This window comes from Lissotriton helveticus, chromosome 4_1, assembly GCF_964261635.1.
Source record: "Lissotriton helveticus chromosome 4_1, aLisHel1.1, whole genome shotgun sequence".
NCBI classification, from domain to species: Eukaryota; Metazoa; Chordata; class Amphibia; order Caudata; family Salamandridae; genus Lissotriton; species Lissotriton helveticus.
In genome coordinates, this window is record NC_136063.1 from 2,134,412,913 (window position 1) to 2,134,430,662 (window position 17,750).

Here is a 17,750-nt window from a genome sequence, read left to right on the forward strand (position 1 = left end):
GAGGGTGAGTGAGGGTGAGGGATGAGTGAGGTGAGTGAGGGTGAGTGAGGTGTTGAGTGAGGGTGAGTGAGGGTGAGGGGGGGGGGGTGGGTGGGGGTTGAGGGGTGAGGGTGAGGGTGAGGGGGGGGGGGGAGGGTTGAGGGAGGGTGAGTGAGGTTAGGGGTTGAGGGTGGGTGAGGGTGAGTGAGGGTGAGTGAGGGTGAGTGAGGGTGAGGGGTTGAGGGTGAGTGAGGGTGAGGGTGAGGGGGAGAGGGTGAGTGAGGGGTTGAGGGTGAGGGGTTGAGGGTGAGTGAGGGTGAGGGTGAGGGGTGAGGGTGAGTGAGGTGAGTGAGGGTGAGTGAGGGTGAGGGTGAGTGAGGGTGAGGTTGAGGGTGAGGGTTTGAGGGTGAGGTTTGAGGGTGAGGGTGAGTGAGGGTGAGGGGTTGAGGGTGAGGGGTTGAGGGTGAGTGTGAGTGAGTGTGAGTGAGGGTGAGGGTGAGTTGAGGGTGACGGTGAGTGAGGGTGAGTGAGGGTGAGTGAGGGTGAGTGAGGGTGAGTGAGGGTGAGTGAGTGAGTAAGGGTGAGGGGTTGAGGGTGAGTGAGGGTGAGTGGTTGAGGGTGAGTGAGGGTGAGTGAGGGTGAATGAGGGTGAATGAGGGTGAGTGAGGGTGAGTGAGGGTGAGTGAGGGTGAGGGTGAATGAGGGTGAGTGAGGGTGAGGGTTGAGGGTGGGTGAGGGTGAGTAGGGTGAGGGTGAGTGAGGGTGAGGGGTTGAGAGTGAGTGAGGGTGAGGGTGGGTGAGGGTGAGTGAGGGTGAGGGTGAGTGAGGGTGAGGGTGAGTGAGGTGAGGGGAGTGAGGGTGACGGTGAGTGAGGGTGACGGTGAGTGAGGGTGACGGTGAGTGAGGGTGAGTGGGGGTGAGTGAGGGTGGTGAGGGTGAGTGAGGGTGAGTGAGGGTGAGTGAGGGTGAGTGAGGGTGAGTGAGGGTGAGTGAGGGTGAGGTGAGGGTGAGTGAGGGTGAGTGAGGGTGGAGTAAGGGTGAGTAAGGGTGAGGGGTTGAGGGTGAGTGAGGGTGAGTGGTTGAGGGTGAGTGAGGGGTGAGTGAGGGTGAATGAGGGTGAATGAGGGTGAATGAGGGTGAGGGAGGGTGAGTGAGGGTGAGTGAGGGTGGGTGAGGGTGAATGAGGTGAGTGAGGTGAGGGGTTGAGGGTGAGTGAGGGTGAGGGTGAGTGAGGGTGAGGGGTTGAGGGTGAGTGAGGGTGAGGGTGGGTGAGGGTGAGTGAGGGTGAGTGAGGGTGAGGGTGAGTGAAGGTGAGGGTGAGCGAGGGTGAGGGTGAGCGAGGGTGGAGTGAGGGTGAGTGAGGGTGAGGGTGAGTGTGATGGGAGATGTATATGGGCATATAACGAGAAAGCGAAAGTTGAAAGAACAGGTGATGTGGAGGACTCAGAGGTAATCAGAACGGGGCCGAACGCAGAGGAGATGGCTTCGAGCTCCAGTACACCACCCTGGCAGCAGGTGTAAGGTGGCTGAAGCAGGCAATGCGCATCTTGACGACGGAGAAATCCCATTTCAAAAAGCATCCAGGACCCTGCATTATAGCTTTGGGCTTTGCTGACAATCACTGATCAGGAAGTCCTTTGCTAACTGGTAACGACCTCTGCTACTGGACGCAGCCTGTGGTGGGCACATTGCTCGTACTGCAGAAAAAGACAGAGTTTAAGGAGCACGTGAGAAGATACCTCGGGCTGCAGGTGGGAGCAAAGTACAGGCCCTGCACCCTCCTCAGTCTGCATGCATGCACGGAGCTTGAATTGCCGTGGCTCTGAGATTTTGGTGGCTTACTGCAAAGTTGCCAGGTTTTGCATGTATGTGCACTGAACACCAGGTTTGTAGAACTGAGCTTTTATTTAACAAACGAGTGTCTTCTGGGAGTTGTATTTTTCGTGTGCCAATATGTAAAAAAAAATAGGCTAATCTCCATGCCCGATAACTATCTGTAGTAGAAAATATCAGGAGTAAGAGAGATGGTGATCGGCACAAATGAACGGCTGGTAACCTTATTTGTGGCACAGAACCGTTTGCAACCAAAAAGATTGGCTTTCTGGATAAGAAAGTAAGGTTAGAATAGGCAAAGAAAAGAGACTGCTAGAGGCACACACAAAAGCCAGCTGCTGCTGTGTGTAGGACCACCGGTGAGCCCAGCCTGCCTTGAGCATGTAAACACACTCCATTCAGCGTCATCGGAGTGCAAAGTTCCCAGAGAAACAAGAAAGGAAACAAGACGGAGGGCATTGCTGTGGGGAGGGGGGGGGAGGAGAAATGCACACAGCGGGCAGGGGAGGGGGCGGAGCGGGGAGAGCGGCATGAGGGTGTGAAGCAGCCGGGGCCTTTGAAGTGAAGCTAAGCTTCACTTCAAAAGGTGTGGGAGGAATGCGGCTGAGGGAACAGACAGCGATTTGGTGATGTGCACGCGCATTTTAGGTCAATGCGCTTGCGCATTGACCTAAAAGCCACGGGCACAGCAGCAAATCGCCACAGTTAGGTAAGCTTTGTTTAAAGCCCTATAGTCTCGCTTCTCTCAATGCGCATGCGCATTGATAGGTCACGAGACCTAAAAACCAACGAACCTGTTGAACTTCAAACCCATCCATGGTCTGTAATGATTTTCCAACTGCAGGTTCTGGTTACTCTGGTAAGCAGACAGATTGCATCCTCTCTTCTTAAAAAGTGACGTGGATGGTGTTCGCCAAAGCAAAATCTTCCTCCCCAGGTACACTGATCAAGTATGGGCAGGCAGTAACCTTATTAATTTCTCTTCTTTGGCCAACATAGCCATCCAGAACCATCACTACTTAATATCTCCTTGCTGAATTATTATAAAAGTTGTCTAAAATGGTAGCTGCTGATGGTCTACTAATAAAATCCTAGAAGCAAAATATCTTATTAAAAAGCTTATTAAAGATCTAAAAAGAGGCCTTTATACAAGTTACTTAAAAAGACAGTTATACGAAGTAGTAAAAATTCATCAGTTGCAACACTTGCGATTCTATAAAAAATATACCCAATTTTTAAACAAAAAAACAAACCAGCTCTTATAGAGAAAGTAGTTTAAATGAACATCCACAGACAAATACTGCAGTTTAACGGTGTCAAAGCCACAATATTTTGTAGTATATGAATTTTCAAATCTCTAGTAAAAGGGCATTTTAGTGAGCTAAAAACAGCAGATACTCATGGACGGTAGATATGCCCTGGCGGTACGGCCAATCCCATATAGGGTGCGTTACATCAGATAATGCAGTCATATCTCCCACCTCTGAAATGATAACTAGTGGACAGGAAACCGAGCTGGTGTCAGGAAAGAGCAGCATGATGCTGGTGGTGGCTGCAAAACAGAGTCTGTGTAGTTAAGAATATGCAAAAAGAGATCTATACAGACTACAGAGGAGGCCATGCCAGCCAGCAGCTGTGTCCTGCCAGGCAGGAATGGAGTCACAAAGGCAAATCAAGCAGCAAATGAAAACCGTGTAGTGACAGTGCCAGAGGAGGAACTTGGCAACAACTCAAGCCACACGAGATGGCACTACAAAAAGGCATATTTAGGCTAAAGAACAAGGTACATTTACTGCAGGGAACTCCTGGGTTCAGAAGGCTCAACAGTGAATTCCGTGTGCTAATTTTTCCTGGAACCTTGACAAAGAATTTGTGCTGACGAAGTTTCAAAGAGAAGACGAAGAATCCAGGAATTTCAAACATCATGAGCAAAGCTTTTCATTGTTGGTTTTGATTTACAGTGCAAAACTCTAATTTCTCTACTTTAAACCTGCTTAAATGTTTTCATCTTATTTTTGACTTGCAGAATGTCACAGTTCTACATCTGCTACAAATGCATGAAGTCATTACCATAATGGCAACTTGCAGTATTGTAAAACAAAAAGGCAGAGGCAAATTTGCAGTTAGACAGTGCCTTCCAATTAAATTCTCATTTCCCTTTATTAGAGAGGATAAAACAAAGGCAACTAAACAGTTGCTCCAGTATTACCACTACTGAATGCAAACATGGTCCAAAAGAGCTCTGCTGGATGTCACAATGCCCCCACACACTGTTACAGGACAAAGCTAGCCCCAGGAGATAACTATAACCGGGGCGTTCTTCAAAGGGATACATTAGGGGAGGCAAGATAGACACTGCAAGTTAAAGAGATGCTGTGCATCACATCAACATTTCATGGGTTACATACAACGTTCTTTCAAATTTTTAGGTCTTGCTGTCTAGACAGGGATGTATGTCATTACAACGCAGGGAAATACCATGCATGCCTTTACCATATATTTTTTACAACGCATGCCTTTAACCACACATATGTCTATACCATGCGGGTAAGTATAATTAAGGTACGTCTATATATATTTTAGTTTTTGTGGAGGGGAGAGACCCGCCCAAAGCCCCCATGTTTAAAAGAAATTACAATAAAAATGATGGAGGTGCTTAAAATGTATCTGATAGTAAGGCAAAATTGTGTATTTTGATTCATAGTTTGCTGCATGTAACAGTCACTTGAGGGTAATGTTCCAGTCTCAGTTTATGTGATATTCAATTGTACATACCCCCATTGTCTTCATTTCTGTAAAAGCAATGTTTTCTAAACCATTTGAAGATTCAGCTTAGGTTAACGTACAACCTGATCTAATTTGCTTTGCTCCCTTCAGTGACACAAGTACAGAAAGATATTTCTTATTTTCATGGGGACACTATACAAAAAGGAAACATTCCCGTGGTTTACATTAACTGTACAGGTTCAATATTGGAATAGCAGGAGTGAGTGATGGGGAAGTCCCACTATCCTTCATGACCTTTGAGCTTCACACCAACACTGGAGTGCATCAATGGAACTGTATGCAGAAGACCCAGGTTTTGAACTGGTGGGGCTAACACAAGGAGTGGGTTGCACTTGTAGACAGTTACATAGAGATGCTTACCACTGCATTTAAAACTGTAGATTTACATACTGTTGGGAATGGAAGGGGATTGGGGATTCGACTTTTAGTTAAGCAGTCTGCTGCCCCAGGCATCCAGCTGATCATGAACGTAGCCCAATGAGAACGTCGGGTCAGATCCTAGTGCCTTTTTGAAACGATGAAGAGGAAGGCACCTTACACGGATGTGTGATTTGTCTAGCTGTCCAGCACGCAAAAACCGAACCCCCTAATATTTTAAAAGCAACCAAGTCCACAAGGGAGGTGAAGTACGCCAAGCTCTTCACCTCACAGTAATAATGCACCTGCAGTAACAACTATGTAAGAATATCATGATGCAGAACTGTTCTATGGTCCGCTCTATATCCTTTCAAATTAAAAATGGTGTAATCCATACAAAAATTGAGTATGAAGCACAGGTTTACACCCCCTAATCCTTTCATAACAACCACGACCACCCCCAGCTGTGAGTGGCACCGCTCTGCCCGCCCTTTTATGCCACAAGAAGTGGCATGAAAAAACAAGTCACCTAGAGTAATGTTCAGGAAATGCAATGTGTTTCAAATGAAGCACTAGCTGAATTCCATGGAAGGAGGGCAGGAAGTGTACCCCAGCTGATCAAGGACTTTGGCAACAATATTTGCCATGTTGTGCTTCCCAAACGCCCTGCAGCCTAGAATGAAATACTTTCTGCACACTACACAAGACATTCACATGGTGCATCTTTTACATAAATCAGCTTTAAAAGTCTCTCCTGGTGCTAGGAGCAATGTGTGCGCGCCCAAAGACAATTTGACCATTGAAGAATGTACATAGAATAGTACATAATGGATGGTGTAAATATTGCGAGATGTGCAGTGCAAAGACAAGTTAACGCAGCACACAACGTTTTATAAAACTTCCAATTAAACAGAGGGTTTTGTAGAAAATTAAGGATTTACATTTCGTTCCTGAAATATCTGAGGATGGGTGGGTTTTCTTAAATAAAACTGAGTAACATATATCATCTGGTGCATTCTTCAAGACGTTTTTAGATTGTTCAGTGTGTTGCTATTTCAAGACTGGTCAGTTTGTTGGCATTTCTGGACTTGTTACTTGACTGGCAAGCCCGTTTGGTTTCGCTCAGCTATTTTGCTTGTATCCAACAGTAGGTTTTCAATGGGATTTGTGCTGATGGTTAGGAGAAGGAGTAATGTCCTAGGTATGTGACTCAAAGTCAAATTCCATTTAATTTAAGTTCACAGTAGCGTTGAGACGGCTAGAGAGTAGAGTGTTACCAGTTACCAGTTACCACTGTGTGAAAAAGGATTTGCAAATTAATGGTGCCATGACATTTTGGAGCAGGGATGTATGGCTTCACTTTTCAAAAACGGTCCAATTGGTACCATATTGTTTATGACTTCTTGCTGATGTTATTTCTTACCATAGCCTTACAGACAATTCATTTCCTGTACACAGGTGATTATCACAGTAGGATAGGGCCCAAGCGGCGAACATACAACTGGTTTTGCTGTCCACATCGGTGTACGGTAAGGATATAGTTATGCCTTATTCGGGTTAAGCTTTTAACAATCAGGCAGACTCTTTGTCTACATCCAAGTTCATCCACTTTCACTGGAGAGAGGTTTGATTTATCACCGTACATTTTGCCAATGATGCAAATATTAGAAGCGGCACCAGGCATGGCTGTCCGGGGTCCTCTTTACTCTTAGCCCTAGAGCTCCTCCCGAAGAATATCAGGGAGAATTTCGGTATCTCAGAGTGGAAACCAGAAAGGGGTAGCTTCAAGCGAGTGCCCTTTGCTGATGACATCTTGATGATGTTAGTGAACACAGAACAATTGTTAGGTGTCCTGCTAACAGAATTAGATGGCCCACATCTGGGACATGCCACCTGGGAGTAACTCCCAACCTATGAATATGCACGACAGAGGACATATCAGGTTTACCAAGAGTAGTCAAAGCAGAGCCTTCTTCATACTGTAACCAACCAGACATTATCTTGGGTGGGCCAGGGAGCAGCACTAAAATGATGCTTCTTCCACAAATCTGATTTACATTTCAACCTCTTTGATTTCTCCTTTAAGCTAGCAAAATCAAGTATCTACAGCACTTTTGGTCTCTTGGCTGTATCACAAGGCTCTCTGGCTGAAGCCTGTCGTGGATAGGGGGTGCGTGCGGCATGGGAAAGATATCTAGGTAGCCCAATACCAGAAAAGACATAGTACTTTTGCTGTGAGCAGACTAGATTGGTCTCTAATAATCACCAACACAAACTTATACATTTTAAATACCGACACCGCACCTACATTACCCCTCATTTGTTAGCCAAATCGGATTCCACTAAATCACATTGCTGCCCTCGATGCGTCGTGGAACAAGCTGCCTTTTCACGCTTGGTGTGGAACTGTGCGCCAACACTTGCCTATAGGAACGAGGTATTTCGCATGTTATCACAAATGATCGAGACCGAGCTTGCTCCATCTCCCTTAATGGCACTGCTGGGCTGCTTCCTGTAAGAGTTCAGCACTATGTAGCTATTGCGCTCTTACTAGCGAAGAGCCAGGTGTCTTTACACTTGGGTGACACATCAATCCCAATGGTTAAGGGGTAGATTCAAGATCTGACACCATGAGTGATACCTACACTGCTTTACAACAGCCACTTCCAGGCCTAAAAACAGATGGCAACCACTGCGACCTACTTATTTCTTTTTTCACCTGAAGTTGGGGGGCTGACAACAATTGAAGCACACTTCACCCCGGGACAAATACCTATTATCATACAATGTAACTGCATGGTTTCACCACAGACAATTTGAGACAAGTCTTTTTTGTGACCAGAAACTATTTTGTAAATCAACCAATGTACTGATGTGTAAGTCTGCAAAATAAGGATTCGACCCGAGTCTCAATCCAACCAACCTAATTAATATTCATTCATTTATTTAAAGGAACACTGGACACTGCCTACTCCCTCTATTCACAAAGAGAACCCTTCCCTTTTGCAGATAACTTAACACTGAACTTGGGAGTCTGTAACTTTTTAATATTTGAAAAGTAGAATTCTGGAGGCAAACTTCTGATACATGGGGTACCGATTTGCAATCTAGGAGAGACGCCCCCAATATGCCTCTTGCAAATTGTCATTTGGTAGCCATTCTGAATCCCATTTTAGGAACCAGTAAAAGTTTACTGACTCCTAAAATGGGATTCGTACAAAAGAAAAGCGGTCGCAAACACTCAGAGTTTGCCTAGTGGAGTGTTTTCGGTTAGTTCATCTGGCCTCCAATTTCTAAGCCAGATCAAATTCCAAAATTCCAGTCTTCCTCCTGTTACTAGAGGCTAAAAGGTACTAATGTCATTATGGGAAAAGGGTCAGCTTTTGACAGCAGACAGGTGTGTACAATGGCTATGGCTGACGTAAAAATATATTTCTGAAAATTGATGTCCCAAAGAAATAGAAATGCGCATTGTATAATAGATCATTTAACAGTATAGGACAATTAGGTGCAATAGACATGCTGTGGATTATAAGATCACCATACATGTGATCCGAAGAACATGGTTGCTGGCCTCCTTTCTTGGCACTGACTGCTAGCTCTATAGCAATTATTGTGTGTTGTGTGATGCATGTCTTCCACAGGGTGAAAATGTCTATGCTACACTGTGCAACGATGCTGCAGTTAGAGAGGCCATTTGGCTCAAGAGGATTCTTTAGCCAGAGGCACTGGAGAGAAACTGGGTTTTTTTTGTGACTACCCTGCGGCTAAAACCCCAATCAAATGAAAACTACACGTTTTACCGTAGGAAGGCTGACTCCATGAGACGGTCCAGGTCAAGAACCTAACTAGGGATAGTTTTTACTTGTTCTACCCTTTGCGAACATATAGCAATTATGTTCATATGGAAACTGGAAAAAGTCACCATCTAGCCAATTCTTATTTTGTTGCTTAACTTATAATGATAATCTTTAATGTTGTACGACTAATCTCCTAAGAAGGCTAATGATTCAGCCTAAAAGACTTTCTCCAAAATACGGCACTTAAAATCCAAACAAACTGCGTATGTGTGGACTTATAAAGCACAAATAAATCTGTATGGTTGTGCAGCACTTTTAAGGGAGAGGATACAACAGTGACTGGGCTAGAAGCACAATATGGTTGTGATAATGGCAAAAGGAGTTTTCTTCAATACGTTGTCTGTGCAGGTGTTACACTAGAAACTGCTAAAAGCAGACAACTCCCTTCAAAAAACCTTGTTTAGAGACTTTGTGCTAATGCTCCCTCGTTGTTAAAGCACATTTATGTTCAAAACCCTCCTCAATTGTGCTGTAAAGCTTACACATAACACTAAAAGATTCAACTCACCACTTCTCATGATACTGACACCACAGTTTCCTCTCTCAAACTTCACCCCTTCATACTTATACCCTGTGGAAAAGAATAAAGGAGGTGAATAACAAAAGCCAAAAAATACCAAATGCCCCAATCATTACACTGCATAGGAGTGGATGGAAAATCTACACAATATCAAAAACAGAGCGCAAGAACAAATGCCAGGACCAAATACAGCTTTCAATACTGCCCTCATACAGAACTACCTTATCAGAAGTTTACTGCAAAAAACATAAAGGTATACTCATAGGTTTTCAAAATGTTTCCACCTGTTCAAAACCATTTCCCCACCATCTAATGACGTCCCACAGACACTCGCATTGCATTTTTATTTCCTCCTATCAGTTACCCGCATTGGATTCTCCTCATTTCCTCCAGTTACCCAAATTGCATTTTCATTTCCTCCAGTCAGATGATATAATATCAGTCTGTACACTCTTGCTAATTTAACATTCTTACTTTGATTAGTGCAGCATTTCTTCCTCTAGTGGTCCATTTGCCAATAAGCAAAATAAAGCAATGTAACTGTTTTCAAGTATAAAATGCATCAGGGAATGCTTGCTCTGTTGAGCAAATGGGACGCAACGTGATCGTTTCGGTCAGAGTGCTCCTTTTCAGAAAGGAAGAAGCAACAGAATCTTGCTTCTCAAGAATATTCTCAGTGGTTTGTAAGCATTTGCTTATGCAAGGTATTTCCAAAAATGGGCCCACTTGCTGTGCTAAGAGACTCTTGGTACTTATCCATAAGATGTTCCAATGATGTCAAGCACATGTTTCATGTTAGCTCACGCAGAGTGGATGTGCCTCCCAGTTTGTGACGAGTGATCCATCTTGGAACAGTGTTGGATCAACTGGCATAAATTCGTCCCCCTTCAGTAATCGCAGAGTAGGGCACATCTTTGTTCAAACTCTTTTAAAATCATCTGAACCAACAGCATACATTTTCCTTCAACTCCTTCACTTGCAATACTTACCAACTGCTGGGGACCAACCCAAATTACACATATGTTCATACAGGATTTATTCAAATAAACTGCGATAACATATCTTTTAGGAATCACAATAGACTAAAATCAGCTATATCAAAAAGAGAAAAAGCTGGCAGTAAAAACACTGAAGCTAACTTTTACAGAATACTTATACAGGGTCATAATTAAGTGGTGATGTGCTTGGTTTGGTGGAGCATGGGACCAAGTTTCTTACACATTGTTTGTTCAGGTGCCATCACTAAGCCTGACCTATGTGGTGACCCATGTAGGGGGGTCTACCCATCAAGCTCTCTGCTGCCTCCAAATCACCCGTTATTATCAAGCCTATCTTCCTTAATCTCAAGGGTCATTCACTGGCCAGTTGTTGATTAGCATTTAAGGAACAGCAAATAATGCACTTTGGCATTTGAAATAATTCTAGTACCATGCACAAAATACCTGAGTGCAAAATCCAACATTTTAGGGAGTGTGTTCTTTAAATGTGTGAAAATAGATCCTCAATCATAAAAAGCAGAACCTCACAGCCTGAAATGGGATCAATTGTAATTATCAAACAAGCATTTGCAAACCAATACGTCTCGCATTTGCGAGGGTTAGAGCTATTGGCGTTGTAAAAAAAAATGTCTATTACCTATGTGTTTTAGTTTAAAGTACAGTGGCTTTTGAGACCTTTTAAGTGTTTAGCTATGCATTATATTATCCTGGTTGCTGTGCGGCCAGGTTTGAATAGCTATACAATTCCTACCGTACCATAGAACTTTTTTCGATCTCTGCGGATCATAAAAGTATAGACAGATAAGACCGCCACAATACACATATACCTTTCCAATCGAACAGATGCTCTCTGGTGAGGTCCAATAATTGTCCAATTTCAATCTGTGAATGAGGGCCTTAATGTCACAGAGCCACTGAATTTTCCGAAAGTGATGTGGGACCCTAGAATCTTTGATTCCCTCCCGATAGGAATCGAGGGTAGGTGTTATCCATAGCCTATACCAATAGGCCAACATTCTGCATTCAATTTTGTGGGCAATTTTCTTTTGGGCCATGTCTAGATATAGGAGGATCAAATGTGTACTTACAGGGAGATTTAGTAGGGTTCTTAAAAATCTTTGCTCCACTATGGAAAGGTACTCTGTATTTGAATAGCCCCACAGCTCTGTAGCATGTAGAACCACCCCTAGGGTCTTCACATTATATATTTCCAATGCCAGAACCACCCTTCTCAATGATGTTTTCCTGTGGACTTCTCCTACATACGCAGTGTGTTGGATCAAAGGCATATATACTCCAAAGTCAAACTATCCATAAGCAACAACTGTGTGCATTAGACAAAATACTTATGCACACAGATGCCACAGACAAGCCAGACCAGATGACACCAAACAGGAGCTTCATGTGGTGAGCACAGGAGCAGCACTAAGCTCCTTGTGTACACTTGGCCACGCTGGTGTGAACTATGGGGCCCACTGATGCAGCACAAGATTTCAGCTATTGATTCCCACATCTCTGAGGGAGGGTTTGGAGGAGCACAAAGGCCTTCGTCTTGACTTTATTTTGATTCTGTTTTTCAACTGCCCACAATGATCTCTACTATGATCGTTCTATTTTGGAGTGGAGCTGATTTTTTTCCTTCTGTGAAGCTACAGGCTGGAATTATTTCATAAACATGGAATTACACTACAAGTCTTTTTTCTATCATATAAGTGAATATAAAGTCTGCATTCAGCAATTTATCGTATATAAAGATTTTTATTCACGTTTTGCAATGAATTTGTTTTGTTATTGATTGAAATAAAGCAGTAATTTCTTTACGGGGAAAAGGTAATACGATTTATAGATATGATTTTTTTGGGACAATTTTAAAATTAATATTTTATGGGTTTTCTTGAAAACCGAATCTAACCTAACATATAAATTATCAAAAACATCTATTTGTCCACTATAGTTATTTTTAATTTTATTACTGGCGTGAATGTGAGAGCAGCAGAAATTACCACAGTGAGTGCTCGCACTTGGGAGACAGCTTGAATGTGTACAGCAGTGCTGAAACAGAACTGGAAACTGAACAGATTGCAGTGCTTGTAGGTATTGTTGAGCCAGAAACCGGATCCGGCACAGCCCCTGTGAATCGTCCCCCCTGTAGGCCAAGACAACCCCAAATGGTGACACAAGCATCCCAGTATTGTCCCTACACCCTATGTCGTCTTTTTAAAAATGTTATTCACCGGGTCCTTTGCGATAAATGCGTCACCGGTAAGTTACCACCTGACACATCTTGGTATCAGTCTATCACTGTTTGCGGTACATTTGCGATAATTCACCTAACATAATGCTGTATGTCTAATTCTTTTAAAACAGTTAAAATAATATTGGCTCCTGTTAGGCTTGTTGTTGTAAGTCCATGATGTAGTCCTTTTTGGAACACCTGATGAACTAAATCCACAACACACACGTAACATGTTTAGCACAGAGCTAAATATCTTTAAAGAAGCGTATGTTCAACCTATGAGTCACTGGGTTGGTAGCATCGCTTTGTATTTTATGTTGCTGGAGATAATAAAGGCCATATTTTACATCATTATATTTCACATACTCTCTCTCTGTGAGGAGGTTGTTATGTTGAACGGAATTTTAAGTAGTACTTCCAGATATAAATGCTGCAAAGTGAAGGAGCACTGCCACCTTGATGTACAGAAAGAGAAACCGCTCCTCCCACTCAGCTGTTGTCCCTTTCTAGTGTTTCACCAGTAATCTTGCATAAGCTTCACGGATATGGTGATCTGTTGTGTTGTGCCGACGTCAACTGTACCAACCGAGAGGGGCAAGGCTTTCAGGGATCCATCTTTTTTCACAGGTACAAAGTCTATACATGCAATAAAATCCGAGACGCCCTAGAATTTGGGCAGCCTGAGATATAGTAACCACAAGAGCAGTGGGCAAGTTTAGCTTGACCAGAGACTGGTGTTAACAGTAGTAGCATGATGGGATCTGTAATCGTATATAGCCATTTAACCCTGCAACAGAACAACACTGCCATAAAAGTATTCTGCTATATCATAAAGCCAGTTGCCACCATACTCAACACTACATAAACGACACCAAACAGAAAAAAGTCAGAGAGTGGAGGAGGCAGCTGCAGCCCAGAGAGGGAGTGAAGAGCAGCTGTTCAAAATAAAAACAAGCTGCAAGGGACAGGAGGTATTGTGGGAACGGCAGAAAGATTTTGTGAGCTGGGAGCAGCAGCAAAAAAAGAGCAAAAGATAAAGTAGCGTACTGAAGTCAAACATATGATAGTAAAAGGATTCATGTAGCAGGGGCAGTCCCCGGGGTGGAACAAAACAGACCGAAGGCGGGACAAATGTATGCTACGGACAATGAAAACAAAGGAGTTTGTAAAGGCAGACGAAAGACCCATTGGAAAGTGCTGGGCGTGTTTAAAGCCCATAGACTGATTACTACTGTCATGGCCTTTAGGCTAGTCCTGTCATGTATACCCCTTTTCACATAGATTGTCCCATCCACACGAAAATAACGATTATGAACAGGCGCCCTTTTACCTTGAAGCTTGCTCCTTTCTCTTCGACACCAGGGTCTTAGGAGATTATCATAATCTCTGTACCTGACGCACTTAAACATATCGACAGGCACTGCATAATTATTCTGGATAAGGGTCCCCACTTTTTTCATACTTGGCCAACAGCTCGCTGTGCATGATCGCATTTGTTTGGTAAAACACGTATGATTGTTTACAAAACATTTATCATTGTTTTCAAAACATATTGATTCTAGAAGAAACCCTGGAGTGACCACTCTAGTATATAAGACACTTAGTTCCCCCTGCAAATTAGAGTAGAATTCCTTCCAAGCTGACACGAGGTCCTGCATGCTGAATCTTGGACATGCAGCAGTCGACATCCCTTGCGGGTGTGATCCTCGGAGCAGAGATCGGGTCCTTCCTTCTCTACCATCAGGGGAGGGAGATGGTTCTTCCCTTGGGGTTTCTTGGCTACATACATACATATACGCATATAAATGCTACACATACAGATCTAGCGTAGGTACATTTAGGCAAATTACTTCGGGCGTGCATTTTAGGAATAATCTAGTGCTACTGCTTTTTTTTTAATTGTTTGTTTATCTTATTAGCACTATGGTAGGAATGTATCTACTATTTAATATATTGGTACTTGCAATCTGCTTCTGTCTCTTGATTGTTGCAGCAAATATGTTTTACACAAGCTTGACGCTGGACCAATAAATACTTATTGAAATGTCCTAATCGCCATCCTGTGTATTTTCTGAGAATAAGTGAGCACGAGTGACTGAGCGAAAAGCACTGTACTGTTTTCCACGATCCCGGAGGAACCAGGGTTGTCATGTTCAGTGGTTGCCAGACACTACCTACACCACTGTAAGATACAGGGGGGCAGTGGTGACACTGTAGAGCTAGCTGACATATCCTGGGGGGGTGTCCAGGACCAGTCTGGACACCAAGCCCTCAGTTTAGGTCATCCAAAACGTGCAGGTCCTGGGGATTCCTAGGAAATACACAACACCATGAACTACACAACACCACTTACATAGGCGAGACCTAAAAAGTAAGAACTATCCTGTTTAACACATATGAACTAGTAAAATCTAAAAGAAACAAATTGCACTAGTCAACTGGAAATACAGAAAAAAATTATGATTCAATCTCATATACTCTCACAATGTACAGCCAGCACCCAGAATCCTCCGTTTCCCACATTCGCTGGATGTTCCTTTTCCTCTCTGTGCTTGTTTTAGGGATGTTCTACCAGTCAGATGTCTGATTAAGGGGTTAGGGGCAGAGAGCTGCGTAGAAGAGCATGCTGAATTACGTTTTGAGGTGGGGAGACAATCACTCTAGTCAGAGAGCAAAGTAAGACACTTGGTCCCACCATTTATACTCCAAAGAAAGACACACACGTGGTTGTTCTTAACCAAGTTTGGCGTTTGCATGAATGCTTGGTCAAGGAATCCATGGATGAGGTATAGAAAACGACTTATAGGGTCACACAATCTTCCACCTTTCTATTCCAGCCTGCCTTGAGATCATGGAAGTTAGAAAAAGAAGAGTTAGGGCAGAAGAGCATGCAACTGTCTCTTAGACGTCAGGCAATGGAGAGAGGTGAAGACGATGAACCTATGTTGCAAGCAGGGAAGGTTTTGCAGATAAAGTAGGACTGTTCACTAACATGGCAACCCATGAGTTGCTCTTAAAATGGTGTGAGGAAGAGAAGAGTGTTACACAGCCAATACCACAGACTCTGTAACTGTATCTTGGAAGGGGTCAGTGAGGAAAATCCCACAAAATAGGAAGAGGGAGAAATTAGTCCGTGGTTATGTTGAGGAATAACCAAGCAGAGGTCACCTGAACCCTGTTTTCCTCTTACTCCTCCTCCGACTTTATTCTTGCTGCTATCAGAACCAGTGAATGCTAGAACAAAAATGAAAGAAGCAGGCATAGTTTATTGCATAGGCTTGAAATAGTGTGAGGATGATCAGAAATATATTATTGCTGTATTCTGTCAACTCACAATATCCTTGGACAATCATATTTTGATAAAGGTTTGTGAAATCATACTGCAGAAGGATGTGTGGCACTTAAGTTAAATAGCACTTTTAGTAACGTAGCTAGGGACTGGAATACTTTAATGATCATGAATGAAAATGTCCTTGATTGAAGTGTTACTCATGAGTAACAACAAATATGAATATGAATGAAACATAACAGTATGGTCTAGGCGACTTATCTTCGATTTGGTGCTGTGTCCTAGATAGCGCTTCTTTGAGCAAACCGTTCTTGGCAAGACATGGACAGTAAACTAAAATCAATAACAGTTTTGAATACAGCTTGCATTTTTTGTATACTTTGATTATGGATTACATAAATATTCGCTGGGCCTGCGAGTAAATTAAAAAACGTTTTGGATCTGTTTCAACCAACAGACTGGCTGAATGGGTTACTCATGTACTCACATGCTCATGGTGATGCTATTTAATAGACGTACCTGTTGGAGTGGTCACTGTAGACTCTGTGTACGGCAGCTGATTTAGTCCCTCTTCAACCACAAGTCTGATCTGTAGAATCATATCAACAGGTCATTTTTATGGACATTTTCCGATACAATACAAGCACTTCTTTGTCTAGTATAGCAATCGGTGCACAGATAAAGTCATAGTACACCGTTGGTCATATCTCAGGCAAGTGGAAAGACAAGTATTTAAATAAAAGAATCACTTGGCTAAAATGTACAAAAATAACTTTTTTCACTTTAATCAGATTTTATACCTTAGCATTCACACTTTGGAGTACAGTGTTTACAGTCCTTGAATAGCCTTGAAAGCAGACAATATTATAGACATTCCACACTGATACAAAAGACAGTTTCACCATAAAACCAGCAAGGAAAGGGGAAAAAAAAAACAATCCTAGAAACATGTCCTTTTTTCATAGATCAGGTTCAAGAAAATGTATTTGTTCAATTAGTTCATAAACATTATTATTTTAAATAAGGACACCTGCCTTCCTTGGACATGATGTCGTCGCAAATATGCCCCTTCCCCACTTACTCCTTTGAATTCTTCCGCCCCAGGGACCCTTTTTCTGTTTTGCCTAAGTTATGTAGTACTGGATACTTTCAATCTGTTTTCATTCTTCTTGGGGACCCTCATGCCTGCCTGAATTCACAAATACTCCTCTGAAGAGATCCAATTAGAGTGAAAAAACATATTTGCAGCAACTTTCATTCCATTTCAAATAGGACTGAGTGGCATATCTCCAATCCAAAAGCTGTAATACATTCGCTGGAGTGGCAACAGCTCAAGTCATCTTTGAGCTCACCATTAATAACGTTTTGCAAATCAAATGCAGAAATATTTTGCCTAAAATAGAAGTTTGACTGTGGAATATACAGTCCAAGTAGTAAAATGCTAAGTTTTACTTTTAATAATCGCCACCTAAACCAGAAGTATCCAAGGACTTTTCTTTATGTTATGCTTTAAGTCTTCTGGTAGGGGCCTAGAATGTGTGCTTCCAGCATTGAATTCTTCATTCAACCGCCTAATAAGTTTATCGGTGAAAGGACACATCAGACATGAAAACAGACTAATGGAAATGCTCCATTGCTGCCCAGGCTTATGGTTCTCAAAGAACCCTCACTTTGCTTGTTATTTGGAACTGATATCAAAAGAGGAATGAGCTGCCACTGGACAAAAAAATGTAAGAGGGAGGTTGATGCTAGGCTTTTTACAACTAGTGCTTTCGGGGCTCACAAGACATAGGGTGAAGGAGCCAACCAAAGGGGGCATCAGGCCAATATGACAGAAGTAAATAAAGCACTTATGATCAGAACATTTCAATATATTTAAGAATGAATGGCG

General features: G+C 42.9%; 1 protein-coding gene across 2 annotated transcripts in view; it reads right to left on the minus strand.

Moving 5' to 3' along the window:
- UPRT (uracil phosphoribosyltransferase homolog) overlaps positions 1 to 17,750 on the minus strand; it is a 107,684-nt gene that overhangs the window by 32,557 nt on the left and 57,377 nt on the right. For both annotated transcript variants that reach the window (XM_078688834.1, XM_078688833.1), the window contains exons 3-4: positions 16,379 to 16,448; positions 9,325 to 9,387 (exon numbers count right to left, since the gene is read on the minus strand). In XM_078688834.1, the coding sequence (XP_078544960.1) occupies positions 9,325 to 9,387; positions 16,379 to 16,448 (133 nt within the window). The remainder of the gene's footprint in view (positions 1 to 9,324; positions 9,388 to 16,378; positions 16,449 to 17,750) is intronic.